The following is a 23339-nucleotide window of genomic DNA, read 5'->3' as shown; positions in this document are numbered from 1 at the left end:
TTCAAAATGTTCTAAGCCCATTATACCATGGGCTTTAACAGTCTGTGGTTATGGGTAATACCCCGTAATATTTGTAATTTTTACACCCCGTAATATTTGTAATTTTTACATTAAAAGTACTTTATACATTTTGTTCTCAGGTCCGCTGTCTCCTAATATGGCTCAGTTACAAATTACTGTACGCGATATCAAAGAGGGTCCAGTGTTTGAGCAAGACACATATTTTGCTACAATATTGAATACAGAACCCCCCGGATCCCCTGTTATTAAAGTCACGGTATGATACTGGATATTTCTATATTTTTTTTTATTGTAGACTTGTAAGTGCTCACACCTTTGGGTATAAGTGACTTGGCTATAAATAATAAACAATTCCCCTTAGTAAAGTCACCAGAAAGTTTGCTTGGATAGTTCATAGAATCATAGAATGGTAGAGTTGGAAGGGACACCAAGGGCCATCGGGCCCAACCCCCTGCAAGTGCAGGTTTTCCTAAATCATCCCAGCTATATCTTTATCCAGCTTCCTCTTGAAGATTTCCATTGATGGAGAACTCACTACCTTCCGTGGTCATCTGTTCCACTCTATGACAGCGCTCATTGTAAGAAAGTTTTTCCTAATGTCTAATCTGAACCTCCTTCCTTTTAGTTGTATCCCATTGCTTCTTGTGCTTCCTTGTGCTAATCAGAATAGTGCACTGTGACTACCTTTCGATATTTGTAGACCACTGCTAAGTCTCTTCTCAGCCTTCTCTTTTACAAACTAAACATCCCTAGTCCTTTTAGCCGGTCTTCATATTACATAGTTTGCAGACCTTCTACCATCTTAGTTGCTCTTCTCTGGACTTGCTCCAATATATCGATGTCTTTCTCGAATTGGGGCGCCCAGAACTGTACACAGTATTCCAGGTGGGGTGTGACCAGGGCAGAGTATAGGGGAATAATTACCTCTCTTGATCTAGATTAAATGCTTGTCTTGATACATACCGGAATTTTGTTGCCCTTTTTAGCTGCAGCTCCGCATTGCTGGCTCATGTTAAACCTGGGATTTACTATTATGCCCAAGTCCTTTTCCCTGGTGCTATCACCTAGTTCTATTCCTCCCATACTATATATACTTTTTACATTTCTTTTACCCAGATGTAGGACTTTTCATTTGTCCCTGTTAAACACCATACTGTTTGCCTTGGACCATTGTTCGAGTGTGTCTAGATCCTTTGGAATACACTCTCTTTCCTCTCTAGCGTTGGCTACTCCTCCTATCTTAGTATCAACTGTGAATTTTATGAGTTCCCCAGTAATTCCGTTATCCAGATCATTTATAAAGATATTAAACAGCACTGGCCCCAGGAGAGAGCCTTGCGGTACCACTTTTGACTTTCCTCCAGGTTGATGTGTATCCATTTAGTATTACTCATTGTGCCTGATCACTAAGCCAGTAGTGAATCCATCTAACTGATTTTTTGTCAATTCCATACTTGATCATTTTTTCAATGAGGATGTCATGTGATACTTTATCAAATGCCTTACTGAGGTCAAGGTATACTATATCCACAGCATTTTCTGGTCCAACCATTCAGTGACTATGTTGTAGAAGGAAATCAGGTTGGTCTGACAAGATTTATTGGTCATAAAGCCGTGCTGGCTTTGGTTGATTAATGCTTTCTCATCCAGGTACCTAAGTAAATGTTCTTTGACAATTTGCTTGAAGACTTTTCCTGCTATAGAGGTCAGGCTTACTGGCCTGTAATTCCCTGGATCCTCCTATTTCCCCTTTTTGTAGATGGGAACTAGATTTGCCCTTTTCTAATCTAGAGTGACCACTCCTGTTTCCCACGACTTATTGAAGATTATTACAAGCGGTACTATTATTTCCTCAGCTATCTCTTTCAAGACTCTAGGGTGTAAATCGTCTGGACCTGGGGACTTGGTTTCCTTTAACTTGGATTATCAATCCTTTGCTTATTGTCAATTTGGACTCCTCCTGACCATCATTTCTGTCATGATTTGATAGTTTTTGGGAGAAGACAAATACAAAATACGAATTTAGTATCTCCACCTGCTGTTCTACCTTGTTGTCCGGCATCATTTGATATATCGTAGCGTGTGACAGCTACGAACGATGGTGAACGAGCAAAAATACTTCACCTTATCGTTGCTCGTTGACACGTCGCTCATTTTCAAAAAGTCGTTTCTTCTTCTCTGCGCCGGTTCTTTATCGTACCCGGGGCAGCACACATCGCTCCGTGTGACACACCGGGAATAATGAACACAGCTTACCTGCATCCCGCCGGCAATGTGGAAGGAAGAAGGTGGGCGGGATGTTTATGTCCCGCTCATCTCCGCCCCTCCGCTTCTATTGGCCGGCCGCTGTGTGACGTCGCTGTGACGCCGAACGTCCCTCCCCCTTCAGGAAGAGGATGTTCGCCGCCCACAGCGAGGTCATCCATGAGGTAAGTGAGTGTGACAGGGGGTTAATGACTTTGTGCGACACAGGCAACTAATTGCCCGTGACGGATAAACGGCGAGGGCGGGTACGAGCGCTTGTGCGATCGCACGATAGATCATACTGTGTGACGCCGGCATTACTCTTGGCCTCTTTTGCAAGCCTCAATTCGTGTTCAGCCTTAGCTCCTTTGACGTTTGTATTGCAGAGTCTGCAAACTGCCATGTATTTTTTCCTTTTATATGGATGGTCCTTATCACTAATATCTCATTTTTCTATGTGCTAAACCATGGCTCAACTGAACAGGGAAGGTGACAGGAAATCAGGCATGGCTCGCAATTAAAACCTTGTTTTGTAAAGATGGCCAAATAAGGGTGCTGAGCCCTGAAGAAGTCTGTACGACCCAATATAAAGTACAAAAAAATAACAAAAAAGGACCCGCACCTCTTTAGTATTAAATTATTGTACAGGTGCAGAAATACGCTATGTGGTTATTATGCAAACATCCACATGCGTCAGCATGCTGCAATTAATGAATAAATGAACTCCAATATTGGCTTGGATCATAGAGAGAAAACACAAGTGGTAGGGACCATCCATAAAGATAGACCTTGATGTGATTGGATGACTTTTTCATTTTTTGATAGAAAAAAATATTAACCAAGTACCTTACATTAATGTGTATACTCGTAGCAATATGGGAGTTCTTTCATTCATTATTCTTAGGGGTACTTTACACGCTGCGACATCGCTACCGATACGGTATATCGTCGGGGTCATGTCGTTAGTGATGCACATCCGGCGCCGGTAGCGACATCGCAGCGTGTAGCACTAATGAGCGACGATAAGAGATCGCAAAATCGTTCCAAAACGGTGATCGTTGACACGTCGCTCATTTCCTTAATATCGTTGCTGCCACCGGTACGATGTTGTTCGTCGCTCCTACGGCAGCACACATCACTATGTGTGACACCGCGGGAGCGACGAACATCTCCTTACCTGCGTCCACCGGCAATGCGGAAGGAAGGAAGTGGGCGGGATGTTACGTCCCGCTCATCTCCTCCCCTCCGCTTCTATTGGCTGGCCGCTTAGTGACATCGCTATGACGCTGAACGCACCTCCCCCTTGAGGGAGGGATTGTTCGGCAGTCACAGCGACGTCGCTGCACAGGTAGGTGCGTGTGACGCTGCCGTAGTGATAATGTTCGCTACGGCAGCGATCACCACATATCGCATGGACGACGGGGGCGGGTGCTATCGCGCTCGACATTGCTAGCAATCGCTAGTGATGTTGCAGCGTGTAAAGTACCCCTTAGTGTCCTGACGCTTAGTGTGCGTATGTTCGTGTATTGTCCACATACAGTTAGGTCCAGAAATATTTGGACAGTGACACAATTTTCGCGAGTTGGGCTCTGCATGCCACCACATTGGATTTGAAATGAAACCTCTACAACAGAATTCAAGTGCAGATTGTAACGTTTAATTTGAAGGTTTGAACAAAAATATCTGATAGAAATTGTAGGAATTGTACACATTTCTTTACAAACACTCCACATTTTAGGAGGTCAAAAGTAATTGGACAAATAAACCAAACCCAAACAAAATATTTTTATTTTCAATATTTTGTTGCGAATCCTTTGGAGGCAATCACTGCCTTAAGTCTGGAACCCATGGACATCACCAAACGCTGGGTTTCCTCCTTCTTAATGCTTTGCCAGGCCTTTATAGCCGCAGCCTTCAGGTCTTGCTTGTTTGTGGGTCTTTCCGTCTTAAGTCTGGATTTGAGCAAGTGAAATGCATGCTCAATTGGGTTAAGATCTGGTGATTGACTTAGCCATTGCAGAATGTTCCACTTTTTTGCACTCATGAACTCCTGGGTAGCTTTGGCTGTATGCTTGGGGTCATTGTCCATCTGTTCTATGAAGCGCCGTCCGATCAACTTTGCGGCATTTGGCTGAATCTGGGCTGAAAGTATATCCCGGTACACTTCAGAATTCATCCGGCTACTCTTGTCTGCTGTTATGTCATCAATAAACACAAGTGACCCAGTGCCATTGAAAGCCATGCATGCCCATGCTATCACGTTGCCTCCACCATGTTTTACAGAGGATGTGGTGTGCCTTGTATCATGTGCCGTTCCCTTTCTTCTCCAAACTTTTTTCTTCCCATCATTCTGGTACAGGTTGATCTTGGTCTCATCTGTCCATAGAATACTTTTCCAGAACTGAGCTGGCTTCATGAGGTGTTTTTCAGCAAATTTAACTCTGGCCTGTCTATTTTTGGAATTGATGAATGGTTTGCATCTAGATGTGAACCCTTTGTATTTACTTTCATGGAGTCTTCTCTTTACTGTTGACTTAGAGACAGATACACCTACTTCACTGAGAGTGTTCTGGACTTCAGTTGATGTTGTGAACGGGTTCTTCTTCACGAAAGAAAGTATGCGGCGATCATCCACCACTGTTGTCATCCGTGGACGCCCAGGCCTTTTTGAGTTCCCAAGCTCACCAGTCAATTCCTTTTTTCTCAGAATGCACCCGACTGTTGATTTTGCTACTCCAAGCATGTCTGCTATCTCTCTGATGGACTTTTTCTTTTTTTTCAGCCTCAGGATGTTCTGCTTCACCTCAATTGAGAGTTCCTTAGACCGCATGTTGTCTTCTCACAGCAACAGCTTCCAAATGCAAAACCACACACCTGTAATCAACCCCAGACCTTTTAACTACTTAATTGATTACAGGTTAACGAGGGAGACGCCTTCAGAGTTAATTGCAGCCCTTAGAGTCCCTTGTCCAATTACTTTTGGTCCCTTGAAAAAGAGGAGGCTATGCATTACAGAGCTATGATTCCTAAACCCTTTCTCCGATTTGGATGTGAAAACTCTCATATTGCAGCTGGGAGTGTGCACTTTCAGCCCATATTATATATATAATTGTATTTCTGAACATGTTTTTGTAAACAGCTAAAATAACAAAACTTGTGTCACTGTCCAAATATTTCTGGCCCTGACTGTATTGTATTAGCGCACGTGTGCATTAATTTAATACTTAGGTGTGCAGGTACTTTTTTTTGCATTGTTAAAGGGAATCTATCACCAGGTTTTTGTTACCCGATCTGAGAGCAGCATAATGTAGGGGTAGAGATCCTGATTCCAGCAATGTCACTTACTGATCTGTTTGCTGTCATTTTGATAAAATCAATGTTTTGTCTGCTGCAGATCTAGCAGTTATACAAAGCTTATGAATATGCTGGACTACCTGCTGATTTAACAGTGATTTTATCAAAACTACACTAAACAGCCCATTAAGTGACACATTGCTGGAATCAGGATCTCTGCCCCTATGTTATACTGCTATCAGATCAGTTGGCAAAAACCTGGTGATAGATTCCCTTTAATAAATCAAAGATCAATCAGTTCACATTAATACTGACTATGGAGGTCCAGCACTTTCCTATTACTTGAATCTTTGGATTATGATTCACTGACTGAAACTACTAGTCTTATTTTCAATTAATTTGACCACAGCAGTATTACACTACATTCATAATGAGGCCCTTTTCTATCCCTAGATGTAATGATCTGTACACTCTGTCCTCCTGTTCCTTGGTTATAAAATCTTAACATGGCGCTGCTGGGCCAGCCCTCATCTTTTATAGTGGCTGCCGTCATGAGCCCATTCTCTAACTTCTGAAGTCTTCCGCATTGTGCAAAATGGCACCCACATTTTTTTGTCAACATTTTACTGAAAAATTTTACTTCTGCAGCATCTTGCCTTGAAGACATTCACTTGTAAGCAGCATAAATTGCTGATTACTTGGAATATAGATATAAATTTACTTTATCTATTTCTATTTTTTCATTAGAATATGAGACATAATAGAATTACAGAGATGGAGGAGATTAAGGGAGAGTTTTCTGAGATTGTATATTGTGTGGTTTCACTGTTTAGTTCATAACCCTTTAATGTATAATAATTAATATATTCATTGCACTATTCTAAGATAATTTATGCAAGAAAACCCTATAGGAACAGACAATTGTGACAGATTCAAGGTTATAATCATTTTGTTTCTTGAAGGCCAAAAGTAGAGGTTCTGTGTCAAACCCAACACTTATCTACAGCTTGGTGGATCAGTTCGGGGAAGATTTTCATATTGATAAGGACACAGGACAGATTGTAGCTGCCAATTTGGCTGGAAAAACTGGAACTTTTCACATCAAAGTGCAAGTTACTGACAAAAATGGACTCTCTGCCCAAACTGAGATTCAGGTATGTAACAGTGATTACAGGCTAAAAATAATCTATCACTATGTTTTTTCTACCCCATCTGAGAGCACCATGATGTAGGGGCAGATACCCTGATTGCAGTGTTGTGTCACTTACTGAGCTGCTTGCTGCACTTTTCATAAAATCACTGTTTTATCTGCTGCAGACCTACCAGTTCTTTGACTGGTGACCTCTGTATAACCCCGCCCACACCATTGATTGGTAGCTCTCTGCGTACACTGTGCATAGGCAGAAAAGACCTAATCAGTGATGGTGGTGGGGATTTATACAGAATGAATCATGAATATGGAGGACTACATGACAGCAGGTTTACTAGTCCTTTAATGACAATCTCCTGCTGAGAAAACAGTGTTTTGTTTTTTTTTATTTTTTTTTTAAACTACAGCAAACAGCTCAATAAGTAACACACTTCTGGAGTCAGGGTCCCTGTCTCTACATTGTGTTGATCTCAGATAAGGTGACCAAAACCTGGCGACATCCGCTTTAATTGTTTTACTACTTGTGTGTCTTAAAAGTGATGCAGAGACAGCAATATCATCCGAGTGAAGAAAGAGGTCATGCAATGCACAGATGAGGACAACACAGTTGTGATTTACAATTATATTTATTGTTATACAAACTATGAGGTGACATAATCAAAAATAATCAATGTGTAATAAAAAGGATCTCAGAATACTTAGTTTCCACATACAGTAAAAAACAATGCTACTTAAAACACTTCTAATATAGCTAATCCAGAGATCTGTACTTTCCTAATTATCACTTGGTAACCCCGGGATTTTGAATCTATTTAAATGAGAAGAAATACTCTAATTCTATATGTTCATTTTGTTGGTTTAAAGACAACCAATCACCAGGATTTTCCTCTATAACCTAAAGCCAGTGCTATACTGGCACTATAAGGATGATTCTATACATGCCATTAGTGGTCAGCTCGGATGTACAGGTTTTGAAATCCAAGAAAGTAAAGTTTATAAAATCGACAGCTTCTTGAGTGACAGCAGCAGAGGATCAGATAATATCTGTGGGGGGTATTCATAGTTATCCCCTCCCCCTGTTAGAATTAGCATACGTATTATACAATCAATTTAATTTTTCACTAGCAGGACCTGTGTGAGGTTGTACCCATTTGACCAGAAAAGGCAGGGCCTCAGCCAACAAAGCTAATACCAGCAAGCAACATTTTTCTGTTTGCTGAGGCCTTGCCCCTTCTGGTCACATGGGTATGACCTCACACAGGTCCTGCTAGTGAAAAGTTAAATTGATTGTATAATACGTATGCTAATTCTAACAGGGAGAGGGAATAACTATGAATATCCCCCAGATATTATCTGATCCTCTGCTGCTGTCACTCAAGAAGCTGCCGATTTTTTAAACTTTACTTTCTTGGATTTCAAAACCTATGTATATGAGCTGACCAATAAAGGTATGTAGAGAACCAGCCTGATAGTGCCAGTATAGCACTGGGTTTAGGTTATATACGAAAATCCTTGTGCTTGGTTCCCTTTAAGTGTGAACAGTTACTTTTACTACTTGTGTAAGATGTGAAGGATTTATTTTGAATAAGAATTAGATATATCATTTTATATTGATTTTATAGAGCAGATGTCATGATGTTGCATGAAATAAACCAAGAAACAAAATTCCCTAATATAAAACTCTTGATGAGATTGATTTTTTTAAGTTATAGAAGGGAAATGAAAATACAACAAAGCTGTCACAAGTAATTAAGAAATCCAGCAGTGGCTCTGAAAGTCTGTCAGCAGAATACAAGCTGCCATTAACAAAAGCCGTCAAGTGGTTTCTATAATACGTTGCTTCATAGGTGAACACTATCCACAGTTTAAAAATAGTCCTAACTCTACAAAATATTTTCTTTTATCTTTGTTCTCTAGCTTCAAGTGAAATCACCATCGTCTTCACGTGATCTGTCAGAGATTAAAATAAATCAGACAGTAGATGAGGTCAAGCAGAATATCCAAAAAATCCACAGGTATTACCCGTCCTGGACAGTAGACAAATTCCCACATGTAGGTTACACCTTCTCAAGACTCATATATACAGTCCCCAGCTGAGATTTCAAAGTATATTTTCTTATAAATGCCACAGCGATTCAGAGCAAAATAGACATGGTGCAGTAATGTACCGAGTGTTTGTTTCATGCCCAAGATTCATGCAGAATGAGGTTCCTTAAGAAACACTTAGGCAAACTGACAGGCAGCGAAAAAGTATTTGTATGAACTCTTCTTCCCGATTATCGATCCATGTAAGCATGCCGGCAATCACCCAACAAATGACCAAAAGGCTATTTTTTTCTCGGGTGATTGGATCATGTACACTAGCATAAAAATAATGTGCTACCAATATCATGATGCTGTACATGAACGATCATCCTGTTCCCATCAGTATTCATTGGCCTGTGTAAACAAGAGTGCCAACTGAGTTGTATATAGGTGATCAGTTCTTGTTAACGGACCTAGGTCTAGATGAACCTAGGACTAGATGGACCTAGGTCTTTTCTATGTAACTATTTTAGTGACAAAATATGTATTTGGTAGAGGAAGGTTGAACTAGATGGACATAGGTCTTTTTTTCAACCTACGTAACCGGATGAAATTAGGATAAGGTTGTTAGGTGAAAAGGCAGACAGGCATGTTCATTTTTCACTATGTTACCCAGCTCTGTGCTACCGCTCTGCTGTAAGTGGGTACATGTAAAGTACTACAGTTCGTTTTTCTCATCTTCAGTCTCAAAAACATTGCCTTTATTTACGGCTGACTGCATGCTCTTCTATTACATGGGGCGGCACGGTGGCTCAGTAGTTGGCACTGCAGCCTTGCAGCGCTGGGGTCCTGGGTTCGAATCCCACCGAGGACACCATCTGCAAGGAGTTTGTATGTTCTCCCCGTGTTTGCCTGGGTTTCCTCCGGGTACTCCAGTTTCCTCCCACACTCCAAAAAAACATACAGATAGGGAATTTAGATTGTGAGCCCCAATGGGGACAGTGTTCCTGATGTATGTAAAGCGTTGCGGAATATGTTAGCACTATATAAAATAAAGATTTATTTATTTATTTTACATGGTGTAAGTCACTGATTTCACACACAGCACAGATCTGCTACTGATATACAGTATTCTTCCACTGTTTCCAAACTCACTAGACACTTTACTATCTGATGCCCAAATTGTCTCTTCAGGGAGGAAGGAGACAAACTCTAGTGCCACCTATTGGAAGTAGCAATCCTAAAAGTCAAAAGTGGCTCTTTAACAAGCCTTTTCATATGACCTAGGATTTAAAGTGGGGTTTAATGGGTCATATGAAAAGGCTTGTTAAAGAGCCACTTTTGACTTTTAGGATTGCTACTTCCAACTGGTGGCATTAAAGTTAGTCTCCTTCCTCCCTGAAGAGACAATTTGAATATATCCCAGAGGAGCCCTGCAGCTATAAGACTCCTCACCACTGACAGCCAGATTGGTTTGTCAGTCTCCGCAAGAAGAAAAGTTCCCCCCTTAGACTCTATCTAATGCCCAGGATGTGAAACATGATCCCTTCTGAGACAGACAGGGAGAGGGGAGCAAAAAAGGAGCAATGGAGTTTAGAATGGGCTGTGTGAGTGCTGTACGAGAGAGAGATTACTAATAGTGATAGACAAACCCGAGCACGGATACAAAAAAAGGAAAAAGGAAGTAAAATGGGGTTTAAAGCAGGACAATTATACTTACCGAGTTTCCCTGTAGCTGTGCCACTGCTTCCGAGTCCGCTCGATAACCCTTAAGAATCTTCACTGCTTCCCCCGCCCACCCATCCTGAGATCTCAGTGCGAGGTCACATTAAAAAACATGACCGAGCACTGCAGCATCAGTGACACACTGACGGAGACGCAGCTGTGAGAGAGGTGATGTCACTGAGTTCACCAGAGGTGACAGCTGGCAGTCCCCATGATTACTCGTTAAGAGTCTTGAACCTTTTTTTTCTAAATGCTACAAAGACTCTGTTTCTCAATTGCAGGGTCTTGGAGGATGTACTGAAGGACAATGTTACAATCAGCTCCTTGGATTCTGATCCCAATAGTAAACAAGATACAAAAATTACATTTAAGGCTTCTGGTGAGAGTAACCAAGACATCGTAAGGTATTCTTCATCAGAATTGTGAAATACTTATAAAATTAGAGCTGTGTTGGATGAAATGAATGCAGTTATTTTAACATTTGGGCAACATAAGGGTTAGATTACTTTGATATCTGCCTATTTTTCAAATTCAGTGAAGTTATGTCTTGCAAATTTGTGGGCATCTTGCCTTTTTCTTGCCCCACTGACTATAAATATGCTTGCAGGTGCTTGCACTTGTAAGCAAGTAAATTATATTAATTGTCGTATTATTTCTAGGGCTTTGATTGTGTACCATTAAATATCATTGCTTCTAGTGCCATCTTTATATACTAGGTGTGTGATCATCTGTGTATGTCTTGTGGCGGCCTAGGGTCCCTACTGTACTCTGGTGTCCGGTCTGTCTTTTGGGGACCTTAGCAAGGGTTTTAATGAAGCAGCAGTGGTTGAGAAAAAACTCAGGTTCCTGTGGCTCATAGGCCTTAGCTATTGGTTCAAGTCCTGAGGGGAAAATACAACCAAAATATGACATTTTTGTAACTGTTTTTAATTATTTTTAGCAGTTTGACAGCAATAAAAAAATCTGACTTTTTTCCACGTCTAGAATACATGTATATAGCAATACACTGCTATGTACAGATGTATCTATATGTACCTGAATAATCTGCTTCTGGGCTCACTGCTTCAATACAGCTCAAGTATACCAAATTCTCCTATGTTCCTCAATGTGGGCTGTGGGTCATTGCTAGAGCAGCTTTCTTGGAACATGGACTTTGCTAGTTTGATTATTGGGAATATCAGAATAGAGGGGAATTGTTTCTTTAATTCATGTTGTGCAGAGAAATGCCAGCCCTGCCACCGAGGAAGAGCTACAAAGCTAGTGAAGACAGTGAGAGGAAGCCGGGACAAATCTCTGACGTGCCAGGACAGGGGACTGAGCCTTCAAATCGGAACAGTCCTGTTGACTCCAGGACGGTTTGGAACTATGCATATACAGTATGTGTATACTGTACAGATTAAACCAGTGACTCATTGGTGATAATAAATTATATAGTGCTATAGCCATTGCCCTTCAGAGAAATAGTACCCTGCTATTGTGCCCCACAAATAAATGCTTCCTCTGTCCTTTCTCATGATAATAATGCTCCCCTGTGCGCTATATAGTTAAACAGACAAATTTCCATCCGTGCCTCTTTATAATTCCCCTGGCTGCTTATAGCAATGTCATATAAATTAGATGCGATGAGGCTGAAGAGCTAGTAGTCATGGATGGCATGGATATCTCCTTTCCTTTCCTGGTTTAAAAAGAGAGTTTTTGAGCTGGAAACACAGTAGCCCTTTATAGCAGTTAACCTTCCAAAACCGTATGTGACTCAGTGTCACCTAATCTCCTTGCCCCTGTCCTGAGAACGCCTGCATCTAATCTCCCCTACCTCTGTCCTGAGAACACCTGCATCTAATCTCCCCTGCCTCTGTCCTGAGAACACCTGCATCTAATCTACCCTGCCCCTGTCCTGAGAACGCCTGCATCTAGTCTACCCTGCCCCTGTCCTGAGAACGTCTGCATCTAATCTCCTCTGCCTGTCCTGAGAACACCTGCATCTAATCTCCCCTGCCTCTGTCCTGAGAACGCCTGCATCTAATCTCCCCTGCATCTGTCCTGAGAACACCTGCATCTAATCTCCCCTGCCTCTGTCCTGAGACCACCTGCATCTAATCTTCCCTGCCTCTGTCCTGAGAACACCCGCATCTAATCTTCCCTGCCTCTGTCCTGAGAACACCCGCATCTAATCTTCCCTGCCTCTGTCCTGAGAACACCTGCATCTAATCTCCCCTGCCTCTGTCCTGAGACCACCTGCATCTAATCTTCCCTGCCTCTGTCCTGAGAACACCCGCATCTAATCTTCCCTGCCTCTGTCCTCAGAAAACCTGCATCTAATCTCCCCTGCCTCTGTCTTCAGAACAACTGCATCTAATCTCCCCTGCCTCTGTCCTGAGAACACCTGCATCTAATCTCCCCTGCCTCTGTCTTGAGAACACCTGCATCTAAGCTGAGCATTGTTCACATTGTAATTCACATTCTTGCAAATGATTAAAGTGAGTTCATTGTACACAACTGTTAACAAGTAATATTTGGTTTTACGTGGTTTTGTGTCTATAATAAATCTGGTCTTGAATGGGTTAAGTGGATATTGGGGTAAATTGTGACAGCTTTATCTGGCAGCGGCATAAACAACGAATGGAGTGGTGAGGTGCATACACGGCCACTGTTCTATTACGAAGGGAAATTTCATAAACACGTTTTCAGAATGGTGGTGTCCAATGGTCAGACCCCCCACTGATTAACAAGTTGGTATTGATAGATAATAAGTGCCATCGTTAGGAATAACCCTTTATGGCTGTGTTCATTTTCTTTTTCCAGAAAGCTGAAAGACAATATATCTACAGTTAAGCAGAAGTTGGGTTCAATATTTGGAAAACCCACAGATATTACAACGAAACAACCACCACAACCCCACAATTTTGCACTAAGCCAAGAAGCTATAGCTGGCATTGCGACCTTTGCTGCGCTCGTGGTGGTTGTCGCTGTTACTGCAGCATTTTTTGTCGGGAGGTAATGTCTTTTATTAATTGAAATTAGCAATATAGTATATTTTTATTGCACCAATATGGTTTTTTGTCTCTGTCAAATTTCATACTGGTCTGACAGAATATACTTGTGTAATTTGTATAATTGATGCTGTACCTCATATATGTGGAAATATTCTCCCTTCAAATCATTGTGTGGATATGGCATGTGTCAGCAGAGCTTTGCATAACATGTGAAACCTAAGTGACTCCAAACACAATGTATTGCTATGTACGTGACCGCTACTACTTGCCATAAAACACCTTTAGCAGGACAAAATGAACTCCACATACATGTATTCCATATTTTATAATCTTTTTAATATTTTTAGGAAAACAGGCCAGCAGGGCTATGAAGAAGCAAGTAAGGAACTCATTAATAAGATACATCCATCAAGAGGTGATGATGATGGGTCCGCAAGAATTGATCCTACAAAAGATAAAGGGTAAATTCAAAACGTCTATTGCCTGAGTAAAAGTGGGTTTACTTTACCTGATTTTTCAGAATCCCAAAGTTTAGATTTGCTTCCACATTCCAAGTATGAACAATACAATATATTAGGCCACCATTGTAAGACTTATGTGACACACCATAAAACATTTTTGCAAAGCTATAAAAACTAGCTTTCAATTTGCATAAAAAAATGTAGCAAAAGGATTCGACAAAAACGCAATGTGTGAACATAGCATAGCCTAAAGCTTCAGCTATATATTAGAGACATGAGCTTTAGGCTTCATTCACATTGGCCTAGAGCATGTATGGCTTCTTTAGTACAGATACCTCTAAAGATGCTAAGGACAAGGATTATTCTGAGATGATAACCACTTTGCGTCATTCATGCGCACTAGACTTCTCTGAACCCGGCTTCATAGTGCACATGACCGGAAGTGCTGGGCATTCTGATCATCTGCACTGAACCAAAGCCTAGCGTTCTGAAGCGTTGACAACGGACACAAGTATGGTTGTCAAAACTGATGACACTGGGCATTGGGCACTCAATAGCATGTTAGCAAACCCCTGTGGGCGTGCTAACATACTAAGAGGGCGGAATGAGCGCAGGAACTAACACCATTGCGACTAGTCCCCGCGCTCATTAGCATATCATAAAGGATCTTTAGAAATACTTTTTCTAAAGATCTCTTTATCTATGCTATTGTATACAGGGACGGTTAGGCAGGTAATAGGCTATGTGCGCACTTTGCTGTGAGTTAGTTGCAGTTCTATACGCATCCTCTGGCAGAAATTGTCTTTGTCAAATTTGTTTTTGTCCACAAAAACGCTAAAAGTACGCTTGTGTTTTTACCGCGTTTTGGCCGCGTTTTACCTGCTTTTTCATTGCTTAAAGTCAGATGCTTTTTGAATACAAATACACCACTAAATAAAGTTTAAACATTCAAAGACTATGAAAAAAAGAAAAAAAATGATAACAAATATCTTGAAAAAAATCATACACGAAATATCTAATTTTATTAAAATGATAACTGTTCTAATATTTATGTATAAATGAACGTTAAATTAATGATTTTCATTAATTTAATTGTTGGACTATGTGTGTGTAAAGGGACATATCATGACCTTAATATAATGTCAAAAACGCATGCGTTTATTTTGTCAAAAAAGCATGTTTTCTTCATCAAAAAAGCATGTAAATTGCTTGGATTTTGATTAAGGATGCGCTTTGAAACATCTCATTGACTCTAATGTTAGCAAAACGCTGCCAAAATGGCAAAAACAATTCACATGTTGCTTCTTTAAATGCAAGTATTTTGACAAAATTTCTGCATCAAAAACGCAGCGTTTTTAACAGCGTAGTGCGCACAAGAAATCCCTATTTCTTATAGACTTTGCTTGAATATCAAAACGCATGCATTTTTGCATTAAAACGCTGCAATTGAAAACGCTGTGGAAATGCATGAAAAAACGTAAAGTGCGCACATAGCCTTAGCAATATGCACCTAGAACTGCTCGTGGTTCTGGGTGCATATTTCACCTGACAGGTTCACTTTAAAATGTCTATTGCTTCAGTAGGGTTAGTTTCACGATATCATATTAGAAGTTTGTTTTACTTTTGTCAAATTTTGAAAGCAACATAGCACTAAAACAGGATGTAAAAAAATATAGTATAGCATCCATATGCATCATGTTTTTTTTATATAATGAAGGTCAGTAATAATAATAATAATCTTTATTTCTATAGCGCCAACATATTCCGCAGCGCTTTACAATTCAAAGGTTCATATACAAGCAAGTAACAGTTATAGAAAATACAATAATTAGAGCAAAAAAGACAACCCTGCTCGTGAGAGCTTACAATCTACAATGAGGTGGGGAGGGGGACTAGGTACAAGTGCTTATTTACAATGACAATCCAGCAATCTCAAACATATGTGGGATAGATAAAGGCTGCATGAACCAGTCATCAGCCAATCATTGAGATGCTTTTGGGTGTGGTGGAGTTTCATAGAGAGTTATGTTCTAAGAAGTCATGGAGGGACTATGTGAATTGAATTCAGTTAAGGAGTGTGATAGCATACCTCCCAACTTTTAAAGATGGGAAAGAGGGGCAAAGTCTGCGGCGCGGCAAATTTTTAGGCCACGCCCCTAACCACACCCATTTTACAAACGGCCACACCCATATCCACTCCCCATCTACACCCATCCAGCAAACTGAAACTGCAGAAGCTGTCCGTGATCGCTCTGAGCCACCACAGATCAGCAATGTGCAGAACAGGCAGGGAATTAACTACAGGGTGTGCAGGCGGCTAGGACCCAGGAGTAGAGTGAACAGGGTGTGCAGGCAGCTAGGACCCAGGAGGAGGGCTGAACAGGGTGTGCAGGCAGCTAGGACCCAGGAGGAGAGCTGAACAGGGTGTGCAGGCAGCTAGGACCTAGGAGGAGAGCTGAAAAGGGTGAGCAGGCAGCTAGGACCCAGGAGGGTGTGGTTTTTCCTCATAGACTTTTATTAGCGCCGGATTGTGCCGCATGTACTTGCGTTTGATCCGGTTTTTGCCTGATGCGGCGTCACTCCGGTGGCCGCACAGGACGCAGAGAGGAACGTTTTTTTCCCAGCAAAAAAATGCATAGCTCCGGGTGCGGCTCTGTGCGGCATGGTGCATAATGAAAGTCTATGCGAGCCTGATTCGGTGTCATGCTTCAAACGCTGGAAGCATGTACCGTATCCGGTTTTTACTTCTGAGCATGCCCAGAAGTGATATAAATTCATTGCTTGTCAGAAAATCAATCAATCACTCACTCTCAAACTCTCTCACTCACTGACTGACTCACTGACTTATTCACTCACTCTCACCCACTCACCGATCACCGGCGCAGGGCTGCACGGCTGTCACACTGCTCCGGCGGCTTCCCCTGATTTGAAAATGCCGGCCGCTCATTATTCAATCTCGTATTCCCTGCTTTCCCCGCACACCGGCGCCTATGATTAGTTGCAGGCAGACACGCCCCCACGCTGAGTGACAGCTGCCTCACTGCAACCAATCACAGCAGCCGGTGGGCGGGTCTATATTGTGCAGTAAAATAAATAAATAATTAAAAGAAAAACGGCGTGCGGTTCCCCCCCAATTTTGATACCAGCTAAGATAAAGCCACACGGCTGAAGGCTGGTATTCTCAGGAGGGGGAGCTCCACGTTATGGGGAACCCCCCAGCCTAAAAGTATCAGCAAGCAGCCGCCCGGAATTGCCGCATCCATTAGATGCTACAGTCCAGGGACTCTACCCTGCTCTTCCTGAATTGCCCTGGTGCGGTGGCAATCGGGTTAATCATGGCAGGCGTCTATGAGACACCCCCATTGATTAACCTGTAAGTGAAAGTAAATAAACACATACACCAAAACAAACCTTTATTTGGAATAAAAGGCAAAAAAACACCCTCTTTCACCATTTTATTAAAATCCCCAAATACCCCTCCAGGTCCGACGTAATCCACAGAGGTCCCACAACGATTTCAGCTCTGCTACATGAAGCTGACAGCAAAGGCAGTAGAACACTGCCTCTCTCTATCAGCTCCACACAGCAACTGAAGAGAGTCGCGCTGTCAACGGTGACGTCACTGAGGTAATGCCGGGTTGTGTGCGGTGATGATGCATGCAGGGTAGTGCCGGTGTGTGTGGTAATAATGCGTGCGGTAGTGCAGGGGTGTGCGGTGATGATGCGTGCTGGGTAGTGCCTGCATGTGCGGTGATGATGTGTGCTGGGTAGTGCCGGCGTGTGCGGTGATGATGCGTGCGGTAGTGCAGGGGTATGCGGTGATGATGCGTGCTGGGTAGTGCCTGCGTGTGCGGTGATGATGCGTGCTGGGTAGTGCCTGCATGTGCGGTGATGATGTGTGCTGGGTAGTGCCTGCGTGTGCGGTGATGATGCGTGCTGGGTAGTGCAGGGGTGTGCGGTGGTGATGCGTGCGGTAGTGCAGGTGTGTGCGGTGATGATGCGTGCGGTAGTGCAGGGGTGTGCGGTGATGATGCGTGCTGGGTAGTGCCGGCGTGAGCGGTGATGATGCGTGCTGGCGTGTGCGGTGATGATGCGTGCTGGGTAGTGCTGGCGTGTGCGGTGATGATGCGTGCTGGGTAGTGCTGGCATGTGCAGTGATGATGCGTGCGAGGTAGTGCCTGCGTGTGTGCGTGTGGGGTCTCTCAGCATAAAAAAAAAAAAACTGATCCGTCGCATCAGTTTTTTCACAATCTGAGACGGATCCATTGCATCAGGCACAAAGCAGATTGTGCCTGATTGGGAAAAAACTGATGTGTGAACAGCAGCTCTGCCAGGCAGGGGATCAGTGGTTGGTAGCTGATAGAAGCATTGGCAATGCTTCTATCTTTGCATATTACCGGCCAGTGCTGTGCACCTGCAGGAGAGGACACAAGTGGTAAGTACACTGTCCTCTCCCCAATGTCCTGATCTACCGTGGTGTGCCTGCAGCATTGAGAAGCAAACACTGTGTGATTCTCAATGCTGCAGGGCAGGCACACACGATAGATAAGGACACAGGGAGTCAGAGAAACAGAGGATCTCACGCTCCGGCCGAGGGGGGGGAGGGGAATCAGCGCTGGGGAGATTCAGTTTACATACCTTAGCAGCAGCACAGAGCAGACAGAGACTAGTTTCGGGCAGCGCGCTCCTCTCTGTTATGCCACGTCACGTGTTAGGATGGTAGGAGGGAAAACCAGGGAGGCGGGGAGAGAGTGGGTGGGCGGAGCCCGGGATACGGCCCTCCCGCCCGTGGCAACGGGACAAACAATGCAAAGCATGATAGTCCCGCTGTATCCGGGACGGTTGGGAGGTATGTATAGGCCAGCCTAAAAAGATTTGTTTTTGGGGAGCGTCTGAAGCCGAATAAGTTGTGGTTCGTCTTAGTTTTTTGGGGTAGAGCGGTCCAGATGTTTGGTGCAGCTTGGGAGAAGTCTTGGATCCGGGAGTGGGGGGTTCGGGTTAGTGTGGATGGTAGTCAATGGTTATAGGATAGAGCAGAATACAAAAACATGATGTTGATAGAGGCTAAAATGACAAGCAAAAGGGTTTGTTTAAAAAAATGTTTTTGGAAGAGGTATACTATCTACTGTGTATAGAATTTTTCCCACTATACTAAGATATTATGAACAGTGTACAACACTTTGGTTAAGAAGTAGATGGTTTGTATATGAATCAGGTAGATTTACTAAGCAAGTCGCATTAGTTCCTCAGGCGGTGACCCAGTGTCTTTCATGCCATAATAGGCTTTAATTTCTATTCCTCTTTTTTTAACTTATTCTCAATAAATGTGAGGTTTTAGCACATTTCTACTTGTAGATGCTCAACCATCCCATTACATTTTTATTCCCGCAGCCAATAGGGATTGGTGGGTCTAGGTGTTTAATCAAACAGTTAGGGTTCTCCATTGTATGGCACAATGGGTTATAATGGCAGCTGGAAGCCTAATAAATTCCTGGTAACGGTACAGATGGTTATAAGGATGCTATCGAGATAAAATCAAGAAGTACTCTGAGATGACAGCAACTTTGGCAGAAAATTCAGCAGTCTGCCAGAATTCACCTAGAACAGCTGAGATCGGAGATAACTCAGATCTTGGCTGTTCAACCCTTTGGATGCCACAGTGAATAGTGATTGATTGCTCTGAGTGGTCAGACAGAGGTTATCATGGCAGTTGATGGGCTAACAAATTCCCTCAGACCCGCCGTGGACTTATGCCTATTACTCTTTATTACTGATAGGCTGTATTACTTAGTTATATTTATGTTTTTACTCTTTTTAGGGAAACTTTCCAGGAAAGCTTGAAAAAAGCCAGTAGGGGTTTCTTAAAAAAATTACTTTCTGGAAGTGGTGGTGATGGGTCCTCAAGTATTGTTCCTAAAACAGATGATGGGTGAGTCTAAAATGTCTATAGCCTCAGTTAGGTTAGATTCTCAACATCATATTGGAGGGGAGGCGATTGGTTTTCTTTCGTCAAATTTGCAAAAAAAAATCACTATAATACATTGATATATTCATAATTTTACTTGTTTTAGAAAGACTTCCCAAGAGGGCTTCAAAGAAGCAAGTAAGGGGTTAATTAATATGATACGTTCAGCAAGTAGTGCAATGACTGTCCCTACAAAAAATAAAGGGTAAGCTTAAAATGTCTATTGCTTCTGAAAGGATGCGCTCACTGCATCATACTAGGGAGGATTGGTCTATATGGGTCAAATTTTGAAAGTAAAACACAGGAAGTGAAGAAATCAGTACAGCATCCATATGGATTTGATGATTTTTATAAAATGCAGGTCAATGGCCATAGACTACAACAGGATACAAAAACATAATGTGAATAGAGCCTAAAATGGCAAACAAAATGTTTTGGATTTGTTTAAATATATTTTTGGAAGACATTTACTGTAAACTGTATATATAATTTTACTACTATACCAGGATCCTTTTTCAGAGATATTACTAACAGGCTACAAGACTTTGATATAATCAGAACACAGCATTGTGGATATTGAAGACAAATGCACTATATAGAGCTTATTTAAAATCTATTTATTAAGTGTTGTGATTATTAACACTTTTGAAAAAAAAACAAACCAAAATGATAGTCACATTCATCATGAAATCAAGACCACTGCAGTGTAAAAATAAAAAAGTAGGTTATATAAACAATGTTATCTGAATAATGGCAAACCATTTTTTTATTATTGTGATATACCGTAATGTAAGACACAAAATTGAAGCTGATAAAAAAATAGACCTAGACGGGTCCGCCGCCACTTCGGGGGCGCTACTCGGATCCGGGTCGCTGCTGCGGCTCGAGTGGTGACCGGACTCGGGCTTGCACGGCCGCCCGTTCCTCACAACCATCGGAAAGGGGATATGTACAAGGGAGGTTGTCTGTAACGCCACCCGTGGGTTGCAGTGAGGAATGTTGACACCACCGCTGCCTGTTGGTGGGACACCCGGGGCTGATGTAGCAGGGGCAGCAAGGTGGGATTCCCTCCACGGGTAGGGGAGGTGTAGTCCCGAAGCCCTGCGATGGAACACGGGAGTGATGGCTGGCGTGCCGGACTGGACCGGGGGACAATGGTGTACTCCCAGTTCAATAACTTTACACAAGTCCAGTAGTAAACCAAGTTGCCAGTGGCTGGCTGCCTTTGGAGGGTGTATTTGGGTTCCGCACCCAGGTTGATGAGCAGTTAACCCTTCCTCCTGCACTTTGTGTTTCCTTTTCTTTTGGATGACTTCGCATGGAACGGAGAATTCCACTCCCGGTTCTATTTGTGTTGGGAGATGTGGCCCGCGAAACCTGACCCTTGGGATTTCAGTGGGTTCTTGGCAAACACTCTATCCTTCGTGTTGGGCTTCCGTTTCTCTCTATATGGGCAGTAAACTGAGACAACGTCTGGAACCTTGTCCCCGACTGGTTAATTGGAGAGGGGCTTGCAACCTTCCTCGCCCTAGGGTACAGGCACCCCGCCTGTGCACGGCCTCCAGACCGGATTCCCGCTGTCGGTACCGGCGGACTACAACCCTGCCCCGGTCCACTTTGGGTGTCCCGCGACCGGCTCTCCGTTGCCTGTGGCTCTGCTCACCGTCTGCCACCTAGCCAGGTAGTCCAAGGGCCACTACCCCTGACTACACTGCACAGTCTCCGCTCCACTTCCACTCTCTACAGCTCTCACTGTTCTCTCTCGTGTTCCTCGCCCCTGACTCCTCAGGACCCCTAGGTGGGCGTTCTCATCCGCCTGATCCCGCCCACTAGTGTGTCCTGGTTGTCATGAGGGGGTGGCTAGGGTTTTGTGGCTGTGTGTTATGCCTAGGTGTGGGTTGTGATCAGGTCCGGTTTCAGCACCCGGCATACCCGGGCAAATGCTGGGGCCCTGGAGAGCTGGGGGGCCCACTCGGCCTCATCACTTCAGCTGCCCCCGGGCCCTGCCCACTCTCCTTCAGTTCTGCTGCCCCCGGGCCGAGTTCCGGGGACCGCAGTCCTCGGCAGGAAACTGTGGCTGCCGTCCCTTAGCTAGTTTCACACTTGCGTTGCAAAAAGTGTAATAATAAAGGCCACGGATTCCAGTGAAGTTTTCTTTAAGCCGAGAGAGAGAGAGCCCTCATCATCACCGCACACATCACCGCACACATCCCGACATCACTGCACACATCCCGACATTACCGCACACATCCCGACATTACCGCACACATCCTGACATTACCGCCGTCATCTTCACCACACACATCCCGACATTACCGCACTCATCTTCACCGCACACATCCCGACATTACCGCCCACATCTTCACCGCACACATCCCGACATTACCACCCTCATCTTCACCGCACACATCCCGACATTACTGCCCACATCTTCACCGCAGAATTTTCATTCAAAACACTGCACTCTCATCAAGATGAGGTAGAAGTAAAGAAATCAACAGATTCGTTTTTTTCTTATGCAAAAATGTTGGTGCATTTATTTACAAATAATGCAAGTGGGAGGGACTAAGGTGACGTTTTGGCCCAGACATGGGCCTTCTTCACGCCAAGTCCCACTGGAAAAAGGTAGAAAAAATGGCAGTCACTATTTACATATATCACAAGGGATACATATTTACAAATATTATACATATATACAAAATGAAGATATATCATGTCACAATTAGATTTTAAGTGCACAAAGTAATATCATATTGGCAGTCATAATGACGGTATTTCCCAGAGAGTTGTAAGAGATGAAATAGTAGTAGTAACACAGAAGCAGGAGATTTGGGATACATATGAAAATATGTGAAAAAATATGAAAAATAGCATACCTCCATTCAAAGAAGAACTAGTTTTTCAGAGAGTTATTGGTGCAGGGGTAGTGATAATGAGGAAGTCCACCCTGGGATTACTGATTATGGTGGTCACAGAATATAAGCCCTGTAGGTAAAGGGTATGAGTATAAGGGGATCATGTTTTTATATAGAGTTAATGTAACACTATAGGGGAGAAGAGCAAATTACCTTACTGGTATTCTCAAATAAACACTATTGCAGTATGACTTATAGAAGAGGGAGAGTTTTGTGGCTCGTAGTCCCTTAAAAATGAAACAATCTGCGATCAATAAAGCAAGATGTAGTATATTGTACTCCCATATAGTGTGTAACTTGTTGTTGCTACCTTGGATTTGCAGTGAGTAGTAAAGGTCATATCTTGTGAGAATTCACTTGGACATACAAGGAGCTTTTTATCATCTGAAATAATGGTATATGGAAAAAGGTTAGCAACAACTTTGTATCCCGGGAGAGGAGTAACAGGCAAGAATATTACATTGGTGTTTAAAGGTTGGAGTTCATGGAGTGACACATATTACCTGTGGGTTTCAAGATGTGTACATAGGGGTGGGTTGTAGATTC

At 42.9% G+C, this 23339-nt stretch overlaps 1 protein-coding gene across 1 annotated transcript in view; it reads left to right on the top strand.

Moving 5' to 3' along the window:
• LOC142297178 (protocadherin Fat 4-like) overlaps positions 1 to 23339 on the top strand; it is a 225280-nt gene that overhangs the window by 169273 nt on the left and 32668 nt on the right. The window contains exons 30-37 of the mRNA XM_075341447.1: positions 141 to 277; positions 6522 to 6713; positions 8627 to 8724; positions 10741 to 10863; positions 13262 to 13453; positions 13800 to 13913; positions 19732 to 19842; positions 19985 to 20083. Coding sequence (XP_075197562.1) covers positions 141 to 277; positions 6522 to 6713; positions 8627 to 8724; positions 10741 to 10863; positions 13262 to 13453; positions 13800 to 13913; positions 19732 to 19842; positions 19985 to 20083 — 1066 coding nt within the window. The remainder of the gene's footprint in view (positions 1 to 140; positions 278 to 6521; positions 6714 to 8626; positions 8725 to 10740; positions 10864 to 13261; positions 13454 to 13799; positions 13914 to 19731; positions 19843 to 19984; positions 20084 to 23339) is intronic.

The sequence above is a fragment of the Anomaloglossus baeobatrachus genome, chromosome 3 (genome assembly GCF_048569485.1).
Source record: "Anomaloglossus baeobatrachus isolate aAnoBae1 chromosome 3, aAnoBae1.hap1, whole genome shotgun sequence".
NCBI classification, from domain to species: domain Eukaryota; kingdom Metazoa; phylum Chordata; class Amphibia; order Anura; family Aromobatidae; genus Anomaloglossus; species Anomaloglossus baeobatrachus.
This window is presented reverse-complemented; position numbering and strand designations above follow the sequence as displayed.